The sequence below is a fragment of the Coenobita brevimanus genome, chromosome 45 (assembly GCF_032717465.1).
Source record: "Coenobita brevimanus isolate Jiangsu-jjx chromosome 45, ASM3271746v2, whole genome shotgun sequence".
Classification (NCBI taxonomy): domain Eukaryota; kingdom Metazoa; phylum Arthropoda; class Malacostraca; order Decapoda; family Coenobitidae; genus Coenobita; species Coenobita brevimanus.
The window spans coordinates 40,772,813-40,788,698 of NC_136998.1; the positions used below are offsets into that span (position 1 = coordinate 40,772,813).

Sequence of the window (15,886 nt, forward strand, 5' to 3'; positions counted from 1 at the left end):
TCAGATTCAAAAAGTCTGTCCAAATCAAAAACAGTTGTCTGGAAATTGCAAGAATGGGGAAAAAAAAAAAAAACAGGCTCAGTGGGTCAAGAAATAAAAAAAAAGGCTAATAAGGTTCAAAGCACTGGCATCACTTCTTGGCTGATCCACAAATGTGCAAGGGGAGAAACTGCTTAACAAGTGACGTCTAGCGTTGACATTGCTTGTGGCCATAAATAAAATGTGGTGTTATGGTGAAAAGAGTAACTTTCTGAATCCTACTTCACCATTTCTAAAGATGGTGATTCATGAAGCACCAGTAATCTCTGGGAAAGTTTGTTTGTATATTGTTGTACACTGTCCTTTTTAGCAGTTACCATATGTTGACACACAAAAATTTGTCAGCATATGTTGACACACAAAAATTTGTTTAATGCATAGACAGTATATGGCACTTTAACTTGGTATCACTGATATAACTGGATGGCTCCAATTCTGTGTTATACAAATTTTCATTCACTCCCTCTCTCCCCCCCAGAAGTGAATGTTGGACTTCAGGAGAAGGGTAGCTTCAGTCTACAGTTCACTTGGTTCACATTCAGATGAACCTGTATTTTAGGTGTTGTTCCGTACACTACCATTCTGCTACCTCAGCCACTGACACATCATTGTACTCATAGATACTATAAGGCTGTACAGCTTGTATGCCATCATATATTACACAACATTCTTGTCTTCTATGCTGTGGTTAAGGCTGCTTCTGGTGCCAGAGAGAGAATGTGGTGACACCAAAATACTGTAACCAGACAGTTCCATTACCCCACAAAAAAGATGGTAGGCTGTGAGAAAAGGGCCACTTCAGACTGCAGTCCACCACATTCACATTCAGGTGAGCAACAGCTGATGCACACACAGTCCATTTGCAGGTACTACTTAATTGGTTGCTGCCAGCAAAGGGATATGTACTTATTATGTTGAATATGCAGTAGCTGAAACAGCTTTACTATACTTAACACTGCAGGTGCTGACTGACCATGTAGAAAGGCCTTAAGGATTGCAGTCAGCTAAGCTCTTGATTGCATGCAGGTAATGTTGAACTGTGAACATAAATAGCTGTATTCTACATGACATAAGAGGCTTTGTAGCACCATTTCCTTAGTAACTTATTTAGCACATTACACATTAAGAAGCACTTAAAGAGACTAGGGCAGAGGAAAAAGGAGGAGGTAAATAATGATCAAGGAAGAAAAATTAATGCAAATTACCCCGAAAATTTGAAGTTATTCTGGAAAAAGGTGTGGAAATGTAGAAGTGACAATGGAAAGAAATGTTAAAACATGGAGGATGTAAGTGGTACATGATTAACCCATGGTGATGAAGTGGCTGGTGCAATGAAGGCCTTGATAAAAAACGGAGGCTTGAGTGTTGCAGCTGTGCGAGGCTTACATGAAGGAGTGTTAGTGCCGACTTTAACGTACGGTTGTGAGACCATGGAGTGGCATGAAAATGAAAAGTCAATAGTAAGAGCAGTGGAGATGGGACTGCTGAGGAATGTATGTGGAGTACAGAGAGTGGGTAGGATACGGGATAATATGTGATTTGTGAAAGATGCTGAGTGAGGAAGTCTGTGGACACCAGAATCGAAGAGAGTGTACTAAGATGGTTTGGTCATGTGGAGAGAACGGATGACAACAGAGTGATGAAAAAGGTATATCTGAGTGAATCTGAAGAAGGAAGTATGTGAGGTAGGCCAGGAGAAGGTGGAGGGATACGGTGGATAAGCGTGTGAGGAAGAGAGGTATGGAATTTGGTGAGGCTAAGGGACTGACAAGAGACCGAGCTGGCTGGGTGAATTCTGTGCGGAGAAGCGCATGACCATGGCTTTGACACCCAATTTTAACAATAGCATTTGCACTGACTCTATCAGATAGGTATATGTGAAGCTACAGAACATAGTGAAATATTTTTGGCTAATCTTATATAGCCAGGATTCCGTGGGCTTGAATGATGAGTGAATGGAAGCGTGGCCCATTGAATTGGGGAAACTTAGGCTGTCTGGATGTTTCTACTCCTCACCCTGCCCAAGGCCCTGTTAAAAAAATCTCCTGAACTAGGTAAAGTAAAAAATAGCAATGGTTAGAATGCCCCAGTTGGTGTAACTGACTTGTGTAAGTTTGATCCCTGTGAAGTGATGAAGTTTGTTGATCATATATTGCCATTAAGAGAAATTGGTCATTTCCCTTAAATAACCAAACTAGGGTAGCCCAACTTCAGGCCCTTACACCTAGGATTTTTTTTTTTTTTTTTTTTTTCCCTACACTCCAGGTGCTATAACAGGTTCGAGGACTTGAAAGGTGATTCATATGAGTGTGTTGTCTATTTAACTAGGCAAACTTTTGCTACTTCTTGTATTTTTTTTTTTTTTCCCTCCATGAACCTATCTCACCTCATCCTTAGGCATGAAAAGAGGTCTGGATGATGATTATGATATTACAGCCACAAACCTGGTCAACTGATACCTTGATGCTTTAATGCTACAGGGTATATCAATGTTTTAACTGGGCAAGAAAGCCTGTGAGAAGTGCATCTACAAGAAAATTCCTTAAAAATATGTGCAGATGACTATGTCTGTGAGACAGAGTCAGGATTCCAGGGATGTGAATAAGTGTGGCCCCATTTCACTGGGCATACTTCTAAGTAGTTCTCCCTCTCCTGCATAGCTTTCTGGATGTGAACACTTGAGAGAAAATTTCCAGATGATCATTTTTTTTTTTCCCCCTTATGGGATTTTTACTTGGCAGATCTCGCCTCTTCTGGAATGTCAAAAGACCACATAATCCTTAAATCTTGCTAAAAGATCATTACATCATATATAAACTTGTAGCTCAGTTGTGTATAATGCTAAGGAAATGCAACAATGAACTAGGCTGTATGATATACAGTATTGTTTACTGAAAAGCAACCATGAAATAAGCAGGAATGTAAGCAAATTACAAATGTATAGTACATGTATTGCACTCTTCCAAAGTAATAAACAGTGTGAAATTAAAGCTTGAAAATGTCTACAAATATGGTTCATATAAAAGAAAAAATATAACTGGCTGTGGTCCATAAAAGTTAAAGTCAAGGAGATGGTTGGGGTTTATTGCCCACATAATGCCACTTTGGTACTACCATCTGGGTGCTTGCCATGAGGGCCATATTCTACTGTAAGTGGCACAGAAGGCTTCGCAGCACCTCTTCTTTAGTGATCTATTTGTATATTATGCCTTAAGACCATTTATTATATACTGGTATCATTTTACTAATGAACACTATTTGCATCAATAACATGCAGGACGATACTGAGGGGTCATGTGCAAAATAAACTGCAATGGAAGAAGTGGTACAACACCTCCTAAGCCACTTAAAATGACACTAAAAGTCCGATTCTGCTTAAGAGGCCTTTTGATGTACAATAATAAGTTACTGCCATGCGAGAGTCTCAAAACATTACAGAAAACGTTACCACAAGCCTAAGGCCTGAGGCTTCCACCTTATTAGTGTCCAGCTAACTCTGTCCCCCAAACCTTCGTGCTCCTGGTGGGACAAGAATAAATGCAAAGGAATGAAAAATTACATTAAGTCACTGTATCCTTGACCTCTTTGGAATAGGTAATTTTTATTTTATTCTTGCTGCCACCAAATGATTCTACTGTATTTAGCTAAGGAAAGCACCAGTCATAAAGGGGTTGATGAAGGCTGCACCTTCCAGTCTGAAGTAAGCTGAACATAATCATACAGGTACTGAATCTGCAAGAAAAAAAAAAAGAGGAGAGGGAGTATTCATCATCTAATCCAGTGTTGTCCCATCAGAAGTGTAGGTGCCCAGGGCTAGGCATGTTGTTGGTCCTGACATTTAAGATGAAAGTGACCAGCCTCACTCATCCCTGAGTGGCATTATGCAAGCATTAAACCCCAACCACCAATCAACCTGCACTGGCTCAATCCGACTGGAGCACCTTAATTACCCACTAAACCACCAGGCAACATAATTGGTAATATGGTAACCACCCACGATAGTAAATGGGCTCCTGGTGTACAGGAAACCATTTGGATTGTCACTCAGTGTAGAGTCACCCATAGACAGATGGAAGAAGAAAGAATGAAGGAAGGAAAGAAAAAGAGAGGAAAGGGCAGGCCCCCGAGAGCAACACTACAATGAATGAGTGGATGGTGAGCATCCCCACCCTTCACCAAGTGTTTAAAGTTTCAGAATAAATAAAAGTTCTTTGCTGCTCAAGGCACTGGGAGGCCTGGTGGTTACAGTGCCCTCATCAAAGTAACAGCCTTGCATAAGTTTTGATCCCCATGATGTGATGGAGGTTTTTCAATCATCTATCCTTTTATGTGCAGGACTATAATAGCCTTGCCTTGAATCTCTACACCTCAAAGGGGATAATGCGATTGGCTGTTAACATTTTTATCACGTAGATCTTCTCACAGTTCAGTAGAAGTATACAGCAAAAACAGCAGCTGAACAGAAGAAAGTTTCCTGAAAAATAAAAGTGCAGTTTAACATTGTGGGTCACACTGTAACTGGCTTTGGATAATTTGTAACCCCACTTTAATGATTTGCACATCACACCTTAATATCCTTTAGTATATTTCTGACACAAAGTACGTCAATAACAAAAATATAGCTTTCAAGAGAATACTGACATGCAATATGGAAAATCAACTGCAAAGGAAGAGATACTATGAAGCCTCCATTATCATAAAAGTGCCATTCATTATGCATAGTTTAAATATAATTGTACAATTATTAGTAAATACAGCTTTTAATATATGTCAATGAATTGATCAGTGGTTGTATGTGAAGAACTGTACATCATCATCATCATCACTGCCAGACGCCATGTATCCCAAACGGGGTGGCCAACGGCTTAGAGTTAATTGTTTTACAGGGAGGGGCACTAATCCTCCACCGACCCCACTTGACACGTAGGGATGAAGTACTGTACATCTTTTTAAAAAATATGTGCTGCCAGGATTCTTCAGGCTTGAATGTTCAGCGAATGAGTGCGTGTCCCATTCCACTGGGCATGCACCGCAGTTGATCGCTGTTAAACTTTGTGCTTTCACTGTTTCTGGATCCTATCTCACTCTCTATTTAAGTGGGAATATGGGTGATGATGATGATAATAAATGGCAGATGCTTAATGATGATGATGATGATGATGATGATGGTAAAAGGACGCTTAATATACTCACGGCCAAAAATACATCTGATGCATAATTATCTGTATCAGCATCCCACAGGCAACGGGCCCCAATTTTAACCCCTTCTCCGCGCTGTTCACCAATCACCACATTCACCATAAACTTATAGCGGGGCAGGCTTAACTCTGGAGACAAAATACAGTAGACTTATTTCATGTAGGTCAATGAAGGAACAAACAATACAAACTACAACTACCACACATCCTCTCCACATCACTTCTTTGTGACTATAGTAGCACCATAATCTGGTGTTAATCTATTGCTACAACTCAGCATTTAACATGGAGAGATGGCAGTTTTAGGTCAGGCTGAAGTAAAAGGTGTATAGTACAGGACCCACCTATGCATTTGTTCCTTATCAGGTCTGAAATTGCCTGGGACATCTCATTCCCGGCTTCTGCGCTGTACACAAACCCTGTCAGCTTCTCCACCAGCACGCTGTGAATCAAATCACGTACCACCGAACTTCGAAACCTAAAAATAGGGATAGTAAGTCACTCTCGTTCTCTCTCTCTCTCTCTCTCTCTCCACATTTTTCATAACACTTATTTGTTAGTAGTAGCACCATATTATTGTGTTACTATAGTGTTCTACCTCAGTATTCAAGATGATGATATTGCAATTTCAGGCCAAGCCAGGGTGAGGATATACTGAGTCCATGGTAAACTGCAGACACATTACCTGTTCTAGTTCTTTAGACAAACCATGGCACTGACTCTGGCTGTATGCTTTCTGGTTGATCTGGCCTAGAGATCAAGCCTTACCCTGTCGTTCCATCCTTACTAACTAAACCAACTCTAACCTAACCTAACAATTCAGTCTAACCTAACCTGTTCTAATGAAATGACTTGGGGACTGATGGATTTTGCATACACTGTTAATGAAGTAACGGCATTTTTTTACTTTGCTAATTTTTCATGACAAACTCACTGAATTCACAAAATTAATCAAAGGAGAAATGATAAGTGGCATACAGCTCCCTTTACAAATAGGTATAAAAAAAAGGCTAAGGTGAATACCTCTTTTATTTCGGCCAAGTGAATATATTGCCGTAATTAAAGTGGGTGCTCATAATGACACGACTGGTTATTACGGACTTCAATATCTGAAATCAGTAGCCCTGCCTCAGGCCTCCACGCCCCTGATGGAGCGAGGGTGAGAGACCTCTAACCCCTCCTCAAATTTCCCCAGACTTACTTGTCCTTAAGATCAGGACGGATTTGGAAGTTTGCACTCTGGTCTGAAGCTGCTGCGGTAGCCATCATGGCATAACAGTGGAATAAACTTGTTTCGACTCAGTTATCAGCAGCGCTGTGACGTCCCTGTAGAGTAATAAAAGAATATTCTTTTGAAGGTGCTTAATCATCACACGAAAATGTAAGGTTTATTTTGGCGTCGAGAAGAGCCTCTTCGTTGCCATGGTAACCAGATTTACAGGATGAGTTCCGCTTTGGAGGAACCCCAAACATGCCAAAACGCCAACAGTATATTATAATATTAATCGAGAAGGTAAGTTATCAGACGACTGCTGGAAAGCAGCAAATATATGGAAGTTTTGCGATTTTGGGCTTTTAGTATCTACCAGACGCCTTTACGTCGCTTTCTTGACTAGTACAGATATGCGTCATGGTTATTCAGTTGCTCTAGAATACCTTATACTAATACGAAGCACAACTACTCTTACTGTATTAAAGAATAAAATTAAATTAAATAGGAAATGCCTAAACTATTGTTCAATAAACTAAAGCATAAGGGGGAGTACTTCAACGTTGATAATCGTTTCATTAGGTAATTTATTTTTCGCAATTATTCACATCATTAGTCACTCTAGCTTATTTAAGAAGTAATTTATAGAACCTGAGTAGAGATAGAAGAACAAATGATCATATTATGCTAACCAATTGCTTAAAAAATATTGTAAGTATGGACCCCGATAGCCATTAAATATTAACTTATTTTTCGTATTTATCTACTGTAATATTCGCCTAGTTTTGTTTGAAAATGTTTGACAGCTACATGAGGGAGGACAGAAGTATAAACAAGCTCTCTTATACAGAAGATCAACCTTAAGAAAGTTTGTAAATATAGATTCTTAGCATTGACAAGTGTTTTCGTCAGGAATGTATGAATCTTTTCTGTAGTACACGCCTATTGTGTTTTGGCCTCTCAGTATTTTTAATTCCAAAATGAACAATGAAGACAGGGAAGATTTGTACCAGCGGCCGGTGAGTTGAGTGTTATAAAGATGTTAAACTTGTAATGTGGTGTTGATATGTGAATACCGGTGTTAATGTATAGATAAATGAAGTTGGGTGTCATGTGAGCATGTCGCTATTGACATTATGGATTTAACTCCACCACTCCCATGATGTTTTCTCTTCATTATCTTCTCATACACATCAGACCATATTATTCAGCTGAGAGGATCGTTTTGATGCCCATTTTCAGTATATAATGGAATTTCTGGCTGAGTCCATTCAGCAGAAACTTTGTTAGTGATGCAGTGAGCCCTTTATTCTAGGACGGTTATGCTGCTAATCATGTTGTTGAGTAAACTGGTGGTTTAGGGGCATCACCAAAAGGGGCTTTATAAATGAGTTTATTGTCTGTTTGTTTTGTTTATTTTTCCCATTGTGTTTTCTGTGTGATCAGTTTCCGCTAACCATGTGTTCTAATGGTGAAGCTTGTTCCGATGAGGACTTTTGATGTAAGTTTACAGGTGCTCTCTCTCTTAAGGTAATGAAAACATTTTTCTACCTATAATATAGGCCGTATTTATCACAGCAATTTCCATTTCTTGTGCAGCATTTCCATTGCAAACTTATTGTAGATCAGTGTGAAGAAAACCTCAGACTTTTAAGAAACTGAATAATGTTCTCCCTACGTGTCAAGTGGGGTTGGTGGAGGATTAGTGCCCCTCCCTGTAAAACAATTAACTCTAAGCCCTTGGCCACCCTGTTTGGGATATATGGCATCTGGCAATGAATGAATGAATGAAGTCACTGATCCAAATACAGTTGGTTGTATATATTTGTTAAGTTTAGAACCAAGGAATGGCCAGATTAGGACCAGAGGAAATGACAATCTGGGATGGGTTAGGTCCCTGCAGGTTTGGTTGGTGTTGTTTTGGTTGTTGTTGTCTCGGGCTCGCGTGGACGTGAGCCCAGTGGACTCTAGGCTGAAGTTTCATGTCTTCTGCAGTCTTCCATCCTCCATTTCAGAGATGGTAAGGGAGTTGAGGGGCATGGTTAGCCTAACTGGGTAACAGTCACGTGAGGACCATGATACCATTGTGCTATGACCCCACCCTCATTACTGAGGGTGGGGTCATTGCACAAAAATGTACAGTTTGTAATAGAAATGGATGTCAAAATAAATGAGATCACACAAAAGACCATTAGGTTTATAACATGTGGATGTGCAACAGAATAAGGATTTGCCAAAAAATACTCCAGCCTTTCTGTATAGCTACAAGCTGTTTGTTGTTTACAGGATGGTGATGTTGACGTTGGCAGCAGTGGAGTATCCACACCAGCTGACATGGTTACCAACACCACTGCAACCACTGCCACGGTCACCACCATAGCCACAGCTGCCACCACCACCACCACACAGCAGTACACCCCCTCCGGCACACCACTACCACCACCCTCACCACGCACAGTAAGTAACCAGTAGTGTTTAGCGTCTTGGTTCTGTAGATTGGATCCCACGAAATGTAAAGTATATTTTGACTGCAGCTATTGAACTGATGTAGAATAAAAGTCCAAGCCAAAACTCTCACATTCTTATGAATCCCGTGACAGATCAGATTTCCCAACAATTTTCAACAACTATTGGGAGTAATGAGCTTGTTTAGGCATTTGGCTTAGCTGCCAGCCCATAGGATACCTCAGCTGTACAGTACCATGGCAAACTTCAGGATGGTAATTCCATAACCCCTTGATTGTGGGTGAGATCATGTGTAATATATTCTTGCTGTTGTTAGATGATATTAATCATGCTAGGAGGAGTCTGTTGTGTTGAAATAATTTATTTTTGTTGTAATGTTCTCCCTACGTGTCAAGTGGGGTTGGTGGAGGATTAGTGCCCCTTCCTGTAAAACAATTAACTCTAAGCCCTTGGCCACCCCGTTTGGGATACATGGCATCTGGCAATGAATGAATGAATGAATGTAACCCCTCCAGTTCAGGAAGCCCTCTCCTAAGTTAGTAAATGGTCAGGAGATTGCAAGAATGTCATGAAAAGTATCCCTGCATTCAGTGGGTTAAGAGGATGCTTGGTGTTGTGTACTCTGACTGATAGACCCAGACAGTGCAAATTTTTACTGCACATTCCCTCTGACAGGTGACAACGACAGATGGCATATCCCCACTGGAGGAGCACATGCGTCCACCCCCAGCATACTACTCAGACCCGCCTCGCAGTACACCCTTCAGTCCTCCACCTTCCTATGATGAGTGTCTCAATATGAATGGTAAAGATGGAATGATTCCTCTGCTGTGATGATAATTGTTTTCTTTAGTTAGGATGATGATGATGATGATTAAATAAGGTAAGGAAGATGATGGTGATGATATGACAGCATTAATGATGATTGTGATGATGAAGAAATAGTAGTCTTAGTGATAATTATGATAATACTACTTCCCCTCTCCCTACCCATCAGTACCACCACCGACTTATGACTCGCTCTTCGGTCGAGTGAGAGAGGTACAGAAAACATCAAACGGACTGGCAGACTACATTAAAAACCTCATCTTTCTCTTAGTTGGAACAAGTAAGTACTGTATACAGTAAAATAAAGAAATAAAGTCCTGAGTCACAGGGATGTACAGAATTTCTGTTGTGTTTTTGTTCATACCTCACTGAGATCCCAAACCCTTTTCAGATTGGTTGATGGCCAAGGTCTGTTTGTACAGGAGGAATGAAGAAAGGGAAATGCAGAATATGAATGTGTCCTGTTCAACCCACAGACACGAATCTTAAGTATGATAAGAAAATTATATCCCATTACTTCATGAATCCCTACCTCGTTTGTGCTAGCTAATCTGACTTACATAAAGCAAGGGACAAAGGTGTGCCTAATGTTTCACCTTTTCTGCTTGTCACTCTCCTTTGCAAGGTAATAATTCTAAGATGAGAGAAGCTTGATATGGTTCTCTGCCCCAAAATTTCACATCATCCGCTTGGCACTTTCCTTTGCATGCTGATATTCTCAAGAAGATACAGGCATGTTGTATTTTCCACCCATAGATGATTTTGATATGTCAAGATGGAAGGTAATGGTTATGCCTTAACCCTAGCTGCACTAATTCTTATCACCCTGGTTACCTTCCCTGAGTCATTGTTTTCAGATTTTTTTTTTTTTTTAAATATTAAGTTGATATTTTGTCATCAGATCAAGTGTTTCTGATCTTGAACTCTTCATCACCCTCGTCTTTTTGTAATTTACGCCTCTTGGGTGGATGAGAGGGCGGTGATAAGTCGCCAGCACTGCGTGAGGTAGACGGGCGTGAGTCCGCCATTACTGAGCTACAAACGAGAACAGAATTACTAAATATTCAGTATTTGGCAGCTGTGTTGTGGCAGGGTTTGGCAACTGCTCTGATGGCATAGAGGGAGATTCAGCGTTCCCATGGACCACTGATGCTTCCTCGTGCTTGAAATTATGGTGCAGAGACCCATCACCTTATATGAGGTGATATGCAGGCCACCCCTGACGGCGCTAATCGCCTCATATGAGGCGATCAGTGTGGCGGGGGTTAAGTATGAAGTAATGGGGTGAACTATTAATCATAGTTATTCCCCTGACCATGCTGATGATTACAAAACTACCTTTCCCCAACAGTTGGGTGCTCAGTGATGATCGGAGTAACCATCGTAATACCCATCTTCATGATAATTGTCGGCAGCCTTAAGATGAGTCAGTGTCCAGCAGAGCCATACATACCCATATACCTTGTGGTTGGAGGTTGGTACTGTACTGTATGTATATTTTTAACTGCCTGAATCAGATGACGTAACAGTACAGCATTTTCTTGGTATATTCTTGATAGTACAAAGCTTTGTTTTGCATTACTGTATGTGGTTTAACTTAACCCAAGCAAACACAGCCCAGCTGAGCATAACCTAACCTAACCTAACCAAACCAAACCTAACAAATCTAAACTAAACCAAGTGTAGCCTAACCTGATGTATTGTAACTTATTTAATCTCGCTTAATCATCCCTGCATAGGTACATTTGGTGTCGTGAAGAACCTGTTAAGCCTGAACTGGCCCCTGAGCTGGCAGTTGGGTGAGGAGGAGGTGGATCGGGGTGAGGCCAACACACCCTGGCATCGTAAACTCCAGTTCTCAGGCTCTATCAACTTTTTCCTTGCAGTGTGGTTCATTATGGGTTAGTGATTTCAGTGACTTTGTGTGTCTCTGTCCGTCTGTCTGGTTGGCTGGCTATTTTGTCTCTCTCTCTCTCTCTCTCTGTCTCTCTCTCTCTCTCTCTTTTTTTTTTTTGTCTATAGCCATTTCTGTCTGTCCTTGTCTCTCTTTAGAATACTGTATATCTATCTGTCTGTCCATCTGTATATCATCCAGTAATCTTTGGCTGTCAGTCTATGTGTGTGCCTATTTAGCTAGTATTTTTTGGTCAGAGCAACATATCTTGGCATTGTCAAATATCAGTACGTTTTTCAGGGTCGATCAGTTTTTCCTTGCTTAGTGGTTCATCTTAGGTCAGTAAGTTTGTGGTTTGTTATAATATAGTCATATATAGAGAAAAGAAAAAAGAAGCATGAGAAACCAAGAAAGATAGGTGAGCATAGTAAATGAATTTGTGAAAAAGTTGGTTAGGTGTAGTAGGTGACGAAGCAAAAGAGTTGTTGAAAGAAATGGATGGATGTATGCTTGTGTGTTTTGGAGTATACAAATGTATATCCAGAGTGTATTTCAGGATGTGTTTGGGTTTATCGAATCCACAAACCCTCGTATGACCACAACGCACCCTATTATTGCGACTACACGCTCTACCAGTTTGCGTTTTGGCTGGTGACGTCTGTTTACATCGCACTGGGCCTCCTTGTGTCCTGCATGTGTGGCCTTTCCGTTACCTCAGTGCTCTTGTCTTACCGCCCTCGTAATACTGCACATCAGGTACTGTATTGTATTTGTAGACTCTGTTAACTTAAGGTCAATGTACAGTAGAAGTCCTCTCATTTGGCATCTTCGGGACCAAGCAGGTGCCGAAAGAGCAAAAACTGCCAAGTGACTGGGAAAACCTGCCAGAAAGTTTCTAGCAGTCATGGTTGGTCTTCCCAATGCAATCACAGTGTCTTGCAAGTATTATTGGTCAACCCTAAGCACTAAATATTTAATAAACACCTCATATGTAATGTATTTAATGATACAGTACACATGAACTTACCTTTGCCTAGATGTATTTACATATGTACACACGAAAGCACTAGCTTTTCCCTCCCTAATAGCCGGAGTCACAGCCATTGAGTGAGCAGGTGATCAAACACCCCACACCCACTCCCCCTATCCCAACCCCCAAAGCTGATGTTACAATGTGCCATGATTGTTTTTATAGACAGGTGAACTGTTCAGATTTTCGTGGTAAATTGGACTTCAAAATGTGCTAGATATAGAAGAAAATCCACTATTTATTTGCGCTAAATTATGAAAAGTGCTAGATCAAACACCAGCAGCTCCAAATTGGCAACTATGGGTGCACGATACCAGCAGCGAGCTGTCGACCCCATCACAGGTGCCGGTCGGCTCAGCATATGTGCTGGAAGAGCAGATGAACTTTTGTAATGGAACTATTTATAAAACCCCCCCGAAAGAGTGGAACTACTGTAAGATCAGATGCCGAATGAGAGGACTTTTACTGTAGCATCACTTGGCTGGACCTATACTTGTATCTTTACATATCACTGTTAAACTGGAGAGGGATGCCTTCACATGATGACACTTTTATAAAATACCATAAGTTCGCTTGCCATTCCTCAACAGGAGGACAGTAGACTGCAGGAGAAGGGCAACTTCAGCCTACAGTCCACAGAGTTCATATCCAGGTGATCCTAAGGCCTTAGTGATAACAGCAACAATAGTAACTAAGCATTTCTCAACCAGATTTCTTGAATTTAAGTTTTATCAGTGTCACCAAATGAAGGCATCCCTCTCCAGCACCAGAGTGAATGCTGAAGTAAAAATGTGGCTTATCAGAATAATTGACTAAAATTTGTTAATAACCCCCAGGTCTAAGCCACTGCCGTCACCGTGTACCACCACCACAAGTCACCACCAGATGCTGCTACTGTCAGATATCGTAAAGTTCTTTGTAAGAAAAAATAATAATTTGGCAATGGGTAGAGGACAGTAGAAGAAACATCAGGGAGAAGGGTTAATGGAGACCGTTTCTGGAACTATCATCGTGTGACCTTTGTGGAGTGAATAAAATCTGATGTGACCAGATTAATATAAGAATATTGCCATGATAGTGCCATCTTTGAGTGTGTTTTGCTATTGTGTGTGATGCTGTAAATATAAAAAAAGAAAGGTACACAACTAAAGATAGGTGTGTGAAGGGTTAGGATAGTGATTGTGTAAATGTGTGTGTGGTGAGGTGTGTACAGTGGTACTGTTTATATTGCACAAGAGCTTAGAGTGTAGGAGTTTTGCACATTTGTAAGTTGTAGTGTTGTTCGTTGTTAGTTCCTCATTTGTTTTGAGTTTGTGAGTCATTAGAGTAGATCAATGCTAAAGTGGAGGTAAGGCATAGAGCCTTAGATTTTTTACATTTTCATGTTTCTGTCATAGCACCGAGTCGTAGTATTTCACCAACCCCAAGCAGAAATGTCAGAGTAGTGGGTAAGTATTAAGCTTCAGCCTGTAATCAAGTACAATTTTTAAAATGTGTTTTATGACATTGTTTGATTTCTATTGAGGGTTCTCTTTTTGAAATATTTGTTGCAAATTCTGAGCTGTCTGTTGCTGTACTTAGTAACTATCCTGCTTCCTAATGTAGTAAGTGAGTTGTTTATGACAGAAAAATTGTAGAGAACCCCCCCCCCTCCACAGTTCAGCCAGACAATGTAAAACATATTTTGAAAATTGTATTTGATTGTCGGCTGAAACTTAATGCAGTACTTCCTGAGTAGCGTTGTTAATTATAAGGTGTCATGTTTTGTTATTTTTTACATTTCTAGGATCCTGCCTACCATTTTGGTGGTGGGAAATACAGTTAGGATGAGGATACATTTCTAGGCATAAGGAAGTCTTTTTAACATCTTGCAATTTTCCACCCACAACATAAGCCTTTGAGTAGCCATGGTGAGTGGCAAGATGTCTGGTGGTTAGAGCATTCCAGTTGGAGTGGCAGCCCTGCATAGGTTTGATCCTTGAGAGGTGACTGGAGATTTTTCAGTCATGTAATACCACCAAGAGATGCAGGCAGGTCATCTGCTCTTAAATATACTGTGCTTAGTAGTCTAACCTCAAGTCCTACACCCCAGAGGTATGGGAAGTATGCTGGTCATCTGCCCTCAAGTATACTTGACTCCAATAGCCTAGCCCCAGGCTCCCTACACCTTGAAGGCATTGATGTATAATTGGCTGTTGTTTTTTTACATTTCTATACTCTAGAATCCTACCCTCCATTTTTGTGATGGGAAATAGGGTCAGGATAATGATGAGGATAAATTTCTATGCATTAAGCATTTTCTTTTTAGCATTGTAGAGTGTCTCACCCTAAACAAAACCCTTCAGATAGCTGCGGTGCAGTTAGTGATAAAGATTTGCATCATGTTTCACTCATACTCCTTTACACTGTCCTCAGCTGGCTAGTATTCTTTAACTGTGAGAGCCTTTGTCTGTTTCTGTGCTCAAATAGTTCACCTCTTCCACTTTCCATTATTCTTGCTGGTTAAAATTCCTAAGATGTGAGATGCTTGGGGTGTTTTTCAGCCTTAATATTACACCTCCTCTGCTTGTCACTTTCTCGCTAATATTCCTTAACTGAGAGTGGTTTGTTATGTTTCTTTGCCCTAGTATTTCACCTTTTCATCTTGTCACTTTCCTCAGCAGGTTAGTATTCTTAAGCTGAGAGAGGCTTGTATGTTTCTCTGCCTTAATATTTCACTTCTCCTACTTCTCGCTTTCCTCTGCTAGCTGATATCCTAAACTGTGAGAGGTATGGTATATTTTTCTGTCTGCACATGTTGCTCTTTTAGTAATGCATCAGGGAGGAAAGTGATGGACATGCCTAAGCGTGAAGGAGATGCAGTGGAAGAGGAGATAGACTTTTGCCCTTGACTGTGCATAAAACCTTGAGATTTTTTTAAATATGTAGATTTCTGGGTACAGCTGTGGCTCAGTGGGTTAGAGCGCTCCTCTCTGGCCGAAGGGTCGGAGGATCGAATCCAGCCAAGGGTCATTGGTAGACATCAGGAAGGGCATCCAGTCATAAAATGCTACACGCTCCAATCCAAAGTCCTCAACCCAGGGGCAGCGCCTTAGCCCTTCGGGGATACCTGGTGTGAAACCAAATTATTTTTTGTTTTATTATTCTGGGTACTGTAGAATTCTTTTTAATGTTCAAGAGTTCCATACCGATCAGCAGAATCCTTTGAGTATCATTGGTAT

The 15,886-nt window shown here is 40.7% G+C and overlaps 2 protein-coding genes across 2 annotated transcripts; one reads left to right on the forward strand and one right to left on the reverse strand.

The window, feature by feature from the left end:
- Positions 1-4,119: 4,119 nt before the first annotated feature.
- Positions 4,120-6,594, reverse strand: LOC145398364 (dynein light chain Tctex-type protein 2B-like). The gene is made up of 4 exons (XM_080271253.1): positions 6,439-6,594; positions 5,582-5,715; positions 5,233-5,366; positions 4,120-4,513 (listed from the first exon to the last, which is right to left on the reverse strand). The coding sequence occupies exons 1-4, from the start codon at positions 6,504-6,506 to the stop codon at positions 4,466-4,468; spliced, it is 384 nt and encodes a 127-aa protein (XP_080127379.1). The 5' UTR covers positions 6,507-6,594; the 3' UTR covers positions 4,120-4,465.
- An 833-nt stretch (positions 6,595-7,427) lies between these two features.
- On the forward strand, positions 7,428-13,321 carry LOC145398516 (uncharacterized). The gene is made up of 8 exons (XM_080271390.1): positions 7,428-7,466; positions 8,734-8,904; positions 9,589-9,718; positions 9,911-10,021; positions 11,093-11,215; positions 11,481-11,642; positions 12,192-12,391; positions 13,256-13,321. Exons 1-8 carry the CDS (start codon positions 7,428-7,430, stop codon positions 13,319-13,321), a joined length of 1,002 nt encoding a protein of 333 aa, XP_080127516.1.
- The last annotated feature ends 2,565 nt before the right edge of the window (positions 13,322-15,886 follow it).

Coding starts and splice junctions, on each gene's coding strand:
- LOC145398364 (XM_080271253.1), bottom strand. CDS start 6,506: ATGATGGCTACCGCAGCAGCTTCAGACCAGAGTGCAAACTTCCAAATC. Junction 5,716..6,438: donor CGTCCTGATCTTAAGGACAA/GTAAGTCTGGGG, acceptor CCCTATTTTTAG/GTTTCGAAGTTCGGTGGTAC. Junction 5,367..5,581: donor GATAAGGAACAAATGCATAG/GTGGGTCCTGTA, acceptor TTTTGTCTCCAG/AGTTAAGCCTGCCCCGCTAT.
- LOC145398516 (XM_080271390.1), top strand. CDS start 7,428: ATGAACAATGAAGACAGGGAAGATTTGTACCAGCGGCCG. Junction 11,216..11,480: donor CATATACCTTGTGGTTGGAG/GTTGGTACTGTA, acceptor ATCCCTGCATAG/GTACATTTGGTGTCGTGAAG. Junction 11,643..12,191: donor TGCAGTGTGGTTCATTATGG/GTTAGTGATTTC, acceptor AGTGTATTTCAG/GATGTGTTTGGGTTTATCGA.